Source organism: Mizuhopecten yessoensis, unplaced genomic scaffold (assembly GCF_002113885.1).
Source record: "Mizuhopecten yessoensis strain PY_sf001 unplaced genomic scaffold, ASM211388v2 scaffold7155, whole genome shotgun sequence".
NCBI lineage: Eukaryota > Metazoa > Mollusca > Bivalvia > Pectinida > Pectinidae > Mizuhopecten > Mizuhopecten yessoensis.
In genome coordinates, this window is record NW_018406908.1 from 37,083 (window position 1) to 45,246 (window position 8,164).

Here is an 8,164-nt window from a genome sequence, read left to right on the forward strand (position 1 = left end):
TTTTTGTTGACCTTTGTCCATGGAAGGTCCCTGCAAAATTTCATTGAAATTGGTTCAGGGGTTTTGGAGAAGAAGTCGAAAATGTAAATTGTTTACGGACGCACGACGGACAAAAGGCGATCGCAATAGGTCACTTGAGACTTCGTCTCAGGTGACCTAAAAAGTGATGTTCTTTTCAGGATTTGCCTATCTGTACAAAGTCTCTGCAAAAATGCAATTGTTTTGTAAATTTAAATGACCCAATCAAAGGGTTCCACTCCACCTGGTAATTCATAATATGGTGGTGCTAATCTTAACACATTGTGTCAGATGAAACAATCCAGTTCAATTTATAATAAGATACAAAAGACAAATAAAATATCCGACTCACTGTGGACAGCATGCCGGACAAGATGTATAAACCAGGGCCAAATGAATGAATCATGATCATGACTGTTAGTGTGCCAACACCTTATATAATGAGTTCAACTGTTACCCAACACTCACTGACAAGGAATTGACACTGTGATGACATTACATGTACAGATAAAAGATTGACGTTGATCAGGTATCAGTCAGTGGTGAGACGTGTACCCTTCTGTAGAAATCAGAATCCTTCAGTATACCATAAACTAAATGAATTCACAAGTATATGTATGTAGTTAACCACATGGCAGCCATCCTCTGTAATTGATGCGCAGAAATAGTGTGCATAGTACTAGTATTATCATGATCAACACATGACTGTTATATATATATATGTGAAACTAAAAGAATTTCCCAGTCGGGAGGCTAACGATAAGAAACTGTTCCTAAGGATTTTGAGAATAAACATTGTTTTATAACTGTATTTACAAGGCGAAATCATATATTTTTTTTTAAAAAAGGGCCAATCAGTCTGTAGTTATATATATATGTGAAACTAAAAGAATTTCCCAGTCGGGAGGCTAACGATAAGAAACTGTTCCTAAAGATTTTGAGCATAAACATTGTTTTATAACTGTATTTACAAGGCGAAATCATATTTTTATTTTAAAAAAAAGGGCCAATCGGTCTGTAGTCCATGGTTGCCTGGTTTCGGTTTGGATAAGCACACACACCTAAATTAATCCAACTGGCAATATATTTCAACTGTTGCAGCCCTACTACCTATTTAGAAGACCATAGCACCTGAGGTATATATATATGGTAAATAATTGAGACACCACAAAAAATCATCACATGATTAAATTGTAAATAATTGAGACACCACAAAAAATCATCACATGATTAAATCGATGTCAAACTTTTAATTACATCTAATGTATTCTGGGCCCAGACCAGTTGTTGCAATGTACATTTAGTAGTGATTTACATGCATCAAAGTCAACAACATTTATTTTCAAAAATCATGAATTAACTTTAACATGAATATCTGTTGTGATGTCAAGCTATATTATAAATATTTAACAACAAACGGTAGACGTGGACAGCTTCAATCCAATCACAAAAACTGGTCTGTCAGGTATACCAGAATTTCAACAAAATGTGATAACCTAGCTGTATGACATGTGTATATATATTCTTAACAACACCAGCCAATATAATAAATTTATATGCATAGCTACCTGTTTTCAAACTATACAGCAGCATCCGTTGCTTTCCTTCACTGGACTAGTGTTCATCTCCCGTACAATTTCAATGAAAACTTCATTGACATTTTGAGTATTTTTGGCCGAGGTTTCTAAGAACGGACATCCCCATATTTGAGCTAATGTTGCACCTTCCTTTGACGGCACTTCCCTTTGATGTTCCAAGTCAGCTTTATTTCCCACTAATATCATTGGAATATTTTCAATCCCTTTCACTCGCATAATTTGTTCTTTCATGGATTTGATATCTTGGAAAGTTTGTAAGCTTGTTATACTGTAAACAATAACAAATCCTTGTCCATTCTTTATATACAAATCCCTCATTGACGCAAATTGTTCAGTTCCAGCTGTGTCCAGGATTTCCAAAACTGAAGGCGCTGAATCCACTTCAATTTCCTTCCGGTAGAAGTCTTCAATCGTCGGGTCATACTTCTCCATAAATGTTCCGGACACAAATTTAACTGTCAGCGCACTTTTACCCACACCGCCACTCCCCAACACGACAACCTTATACTCCCTCATTGTTCTTGATCAATTTCTAAAACCTTTTTGGTTTATAAGAAGTATGATGTATTAACCGTTAAATTTCTGTCACTATATATATATGATTTTTCCACAATATTAATCACGTATTGTGTTTGTGCTGTATCAATTACAGTATTGATAATCCAACGACATCAGACAATGGGTATACGGCTTAGACAGGACAATCCCAAAAACTGACGTTTTCAGACAAAAAACTCGGAAGATGATGGACGATTCCCTTGCTTTCATATTTTCACTGTCATCATTTAAAAATATCGAGAAAGGCAAGCGTCATTACCCTGAAAAGAAACAAAATTAACAGCATTAATACATTAATTACAAGTTATGTTTGTATAACGGTACAAATACATCGGTATAGAAAATGTCAAAATCGCTAACCTTCTCGCCATTTTGGGTGGGCTTTGAGGATTATTACCTTCTAGTGAAGATTTCTAGTAAGAACGACAACTCCGATATGCTCAGAGCGATCGACTGCGAAATTGGGTCAACTATTTGTCTATGCTTATATAATTTTTCGATGACATAGAGATGACGTACGCAAGATATGTGGACATACATATGTTTTTTTTATTTAAACATGTTTTTATTTGCATCTAATATACAGAAGGGATTGGGCACAAATTGTCCAACTTATGTAAAGCCCTTTCCCTATAACATAATGAAATATATATAGACTATATATATATACAAGATGGCAATTTTTAAATTAATTAATATTTTCAATTAAGTTTAGTGTTACTGACAGAGAGAGAGAGAGAGTGAGAGAGAGGGGGTGGGGGTGGGGGGCTTTTCTAATGTTCATCACTTCCCGTGCCTCTGTTGCCTTCTCCTTGTAAATTCGATTCCTTCTGGTATTTTCGTTTCACTAGTGCCGTTTGTATCGGGGAAGACCAGAAACACGACTCTTCAACATTTAAGATAAAAATGATTTTCGAANGGGGGGGGGAGGGTATATATTTATCAAAATCTATGTGAATCTAGAATATATTGCCGAGTATGTTAAAATATTATTTCATTTTCCTGTTGGCTTAATTCCAAACACCCAAAAAGTATCAGCTGCAGGTCCAGAGGAATGAAATAGTTTGGTTCACGATATAATTTAATTCTTTGTTGTACATAATTGTTAAAAGCGAAAAAGAAATGATACGTATCTTCAACAGGATGGCAACATTGACAGTGTCGGAAATTTATTAGATTTGCATGGAATAGATCATTATTTAAGGTACTAGCTCTGTTTCTTAATCTGGTATGTAAAATGTTAAGTTTTCTATCACCAATCAGATAATATTTTGGAACATATAAATTTTGAAGATTTAGGAGAGAAGTATGTGAAACTCTGTGTCTTATGTCTAGGTCAATTTTCTAAATTTTCACATAAAGTATGATAAATTTCAATTATAATTGATGCATTGTAGAATGGCCAGGCTGGAAACCCGATTTGTATTTATATATTAATGAGTTTTCTAATAAATAAATATTTATATATTTTACAACTAGTCGTTCAAAAACTTTCCCAACAGTACTAAGTAATGAAATAGGTCTAATTGGCATAATCTTCTTTATCCCCTTTTTTAAATAACGGCATGACTAACGCTTGTTTCCAGGGTTTTGGAAAGATTCCAGTTTCCAAAGAAGATCTAAATATTAGTGATAAAGGAAAAGATACTGTATATGCTGTATTTTTTAACATGTTATGACTGATTGTGTCGCCACCAACAGATTTACTAATATTCAAAGATTTCAAAATGTCTATAATGTCATCTAATTGGAAAGGTATGTCAGATATGGTGGCTTCCGTCTTAAGCTCTACCCTAGGTACATCAATATTAGTATCGTCAATGGTAGAAATGGAAACAAAGAATGTTGACTTTACCAAAATTTGTCATTTCAATATTTCCAGTTACATTTTTGAGAGGAGGTATATTATTACAGTTATCCGAAGTTTTTATTAATCTACGAACAATTTTCCAGAAATTTCTTGAATTCGAATTTGAATAACGATCTAAAATTCCATTTATATCTGCGTAGAAAAGTTCTTTTATGTTGTTTTTTTTAGATTATTTACATGATTACGTTGTTTCCGGGATTTATGTAAGTTATAAGGAGAACGATTGGTTTTAAATAATTTTAGTAGTCGGTCTCTTTTCCTTATTTCTCGTCTAAAGTTAGAATTAAACCAAGGCTTGTCATTAGGTCGAATCGTAACAGTTTTTGTTGGTATACATTCCCCTGCTATGTCTAAAAATTTGGATGTTAAAAGTTCGCACATGTCATCCGGGGAGTGCGTCCTCGAAAATAAGTCTGGCCAGTCTGTCTCGTCTGATTTAATGTTAAAAAGTTCCTTATTTGTGTCGCCATAACATGTTATTTTCTTTTTGTAAGCTCTTGTGATATTACGGCCAACAGTCAGTTCAACAGTCGTCGCTTGGTGGTCAGATATATGTCATTTCCGATGTCAATTACCGTCAGCAAAGCTAAAAGTGCATGTGTCGGATCGGAGAATTGGGTCAAGCAGGGTAGAGCACGTGCGTCCTATACGAGTCGGTTTGTCAATAACGTTGGTCAGGTGAAAGGAGTTGATAATATCATAAATTACGTGAGTGTTTTCTACAACTAAGAGATCAACATTAATGTCACCAACTATAACAATATATGGAGTTTCGTGTATGGCAGTTTCTATAGAAAATCGAAAATGATTCCAGAAGGAGTGCGCAATATTAGGAGGTCTGTAAACTGTACATAGGAGAAATTTCTTGGTTGGAAACTGGATCTCTGTCCAAACCACTTCACCCACCCCAAATTCAAAGTCAGCTCTACGACGGGTGCAGAAGAGACTGGAAGTGTAAACAGCTATCCCCCCACCCGGAGAACCACGATCATTGCGGTACAATTCATAGCCACCTAGGAGTATATCGTCGTCTGCTATGATATATCAAGGTGAGTCTCGGTGACACAAACAATATCATAGTCAGTTGCTACATGTTCTAAATATGACAACTTATTTCACAGACTACGAATGTTCAAAGGAAAAATAGATATATCGTTATTTTGGGTTGTTGGGCCAGGGAAATTAGGATGATGAACGTCGTTACAGGATAAGAGAAGGAATTGTAGTATAAGTAGAAAGTCAGAGTTTTTGATAATACAACATGTAGGGTAATATGGACAGCGTAAAGGAGCTCAGCTAAAATGTACATCACACCAGACCTGCAGAACATTTTCTGTATATCAATATAAAATAAAAACTGCTGTTTAGTTAAAATACCATGTGTACGTTTGTAGAAACAACCGACTACCCATCTCCACCCATGGTCATCAAATAGTATTGCAGTATTTATAGAGAGACAGTCGGTTATATTCACCATACGCATGCGTTTTTTCTATATAAATGTAAATATGGCACTCGGGGGCGGAGAAATGGATATCGGGGTCAGGACAGGATAGGTCAAAGGTGAGAGAGGTGAAGAAGGGTAGTAGAAATATGTAAACAACGAAAATATTACTACACAAGGAACACATTCGTAGCGCGCTAAAGTATTAGCTGAATTATGGAGTACCTAAGTTTATGTGAGCAAAATTTACAGTGATATTTGATTGTATATGCTTTTCGACGCTATATTTACAGGCAAACGCATTTGTTACAGGGTATAAATACATTTGGAAATGAGTATATTTACAATACACTTACAGATAAACTATGGTATAATATGTTATAATAGAGCAGAAATGTATACATTTGGAAAGCATTGAGTTTTCAGTACATGTGAAATTATAATATCAAAAATACACATATACATGTATATACAATAATTATTCAAGATACATTTGGAGGGCTGTATATTTCCCTTTAAATGTGCATATATCAAATGAGATGGTACATACAATGATGTAGGCATACATATGTGTGTTTGTGTTAGTGTATGAGTGCTCATAACTTCAAACTGATGACAAAAAATAAGACCATGCACATGTTTTTAATGACAAAGTTATGGAGGATTACAGACTTTACTTAGCCTTAGAATTAAAAAAAGATTTACATTAATTAACGTATAGATGTGCATATTTCTGGGTTCAAGTACTAAATGCCCCAACTAATAATATTACTCTAGATCTATAATAAAACATTAGCAAAACCCTATATTGATATTTATCAAAATCTATGTGAATCTTGAATATATTGCCGAGTATGTTGAAATACTATTTCATTTTCACGTTGGCCTAATTCCAAACTACCAAAAAGTATCAGCTGCAGGTCCAGAGGAATGAAATAGTTTAGTTCACGATATAATTTAATTCTTTGTTGTACATAATTGTTACGAGCAAAAAAGAAATGATAAGTATCTTCAACAGGATGACAACATTGACAGTGTCGGACATTTATTAGATTTGCATGGAATAGGTCATTATTTAAGGTACTAGCTCTGTTTCTTAATCTGGTATGTAAAATATTAAGTTTTCTATCGGCCAATCAGATAATAATTTGGAACATAGAAATTTTGAAGATTTAGGAGAGAATTCTTAAACGCTGTATGTGAAACTCTGTGTTTTATGTCTAGGTCTAATTGGTTCCAAAATCGGATTGTAGAAGGGAAAAAGGATGAGTTTGAAAGTTGAAGTCGGAAATTAGGAAGAGAATAATTGGCATTACGGAGTTTGTATTGTGAATTTTCTGAGACAAGAGGAGACAGTAGAGAAGTAAGATAGGTTGGCGTGAAATTATTGTGAATTTTGTAGAATAGTTGAAGTTTTCTCCTAGATCTTCTCTGAGATAAGGGTTTGAATCAACGTCCAGAGTATAAAGATGTTCTGCTAGAATAAGAGGATAAACCCGTGATTATCCGTGCCAGATTGCCTGCGTCACCGAGAGTACACACCCATCCCATACCTCGCAACAGTATTCCAGTAATGGAAGGACAAATTATTGACTCGACTACAGATATAGATCAGCATAACGCTATTGTGGTACCGGCAATAACATTATTTTAGCGATTTCTTAAATTGAATTTCACCTCAAAGTTAACTTGAAATAAAAATCATCTACTTCCTCACCCACCGAGTATATTTTAGCGTGAAGAATGAGGAGAGTTATATCACGGACTTAGATAGCATCTAATTCCGTCGTTATATATATCATCTATGTGATAGGAGACATCATTTTGACCGACGTCATCCGAAATTCTGTGTTCTAAATCAAAGAAATAATAGGATGGGAGAAAAATAATCATCCCCTACCTTGAGGGTGTGATAGAGAAATCGCCAACCCTCGGGGTGATGTTTTTCGGTTGTCTAACCCTCGGGTTAGACAACCAAAAAACATCACCCCGAGGACTGGAGATTTCTCTGTCATACACTCAAGGTAGGGGATGATTGTATTTCTCCCATCCTATTATTTCAGTCACAACTCCGCCGACAGTAGTCTGCCATGTTTGTAAACAAAAACACATGTGGGGTATGAATATCGTCATTCACTTTTGATGACGTCACACTTACCGGTGACGCATTTAAATGACGTCACAATTGAACACGTGCTAATCGGCACGAGGCTATCTCCCCATAGGGGGTGACAAGCTGTTATCTAACCCTGGACAGGTGTTTCCGCACTTTTAACGGTGTGATATTTCCTTTTCTCCCACACCTGACAGATTTATCTCCCGTTTTGCCGGTGCTAGATTTATCTAGCACCGGCAAAGCCGAGTGTTTGGCAACTTAAGAATCTTTCCCCGAGGGTTGAGATTCCCCTATCTCACCCCAAAGGGGGTGAATGATTCTATTATTCTCCCACCCCTGACAGATTTATCTCCCGTTTTGCCGGTGCTAGATTTATCTGTCTCCGCTCTAGGGTTGAGACGTGGGGATTCCCCTATTCATAACAATGGCATGACGTCACTTCAACAATACAATGACGTCACGCCAACAATCCATCAACAAATTGCCTGTATGTGTTTTGGGTCCATGTTTACCTTTATTTCACATTAAAATACTTGTTAGATATGGGAGAAAAATAATCA

At 35.7% G+C, this 8,164-nt stretch overlaps 1 protein-coding gene across 2 annotated transcripts in view; it reads right to left on the reverse strand.

Moving 5' to 3' along the window:
- LOC110453187 (ras-related protein Rap-2c-like) overlaps positions 1 to 2,616 on the reverse strand; it is a 20,549-nt gene extending 17,933 nt beyond the window's left edge. For both annotated transcript variants that reach the window (XM_021502037.1, XM_021502038.1), the window contains exons 1-2: positions 2,535 to 2,616; positions 1,587 to 2,434 (exon numbers count right to left, since the gene is read on the reverse strand). In XM_021502037.1, coding sequence (XP_021357712.1) covers positions 1,593 to 2,132 — 540 coding nt within the window. In that variant the 5' untranslated portion in view covers positions 2,133 to 2,434; positions 2,535 to 2,616 and the 3' untranslated portion in view covers positions 1,587 to 1,592. The remainder of the gene's footprint in view (positions 1 to 1,586; positions 2,435 to 2,534) is intronic.
- Between the last annotated feature and the right edge of the window lie 5,548 nt (positions 2,617 to 8,164).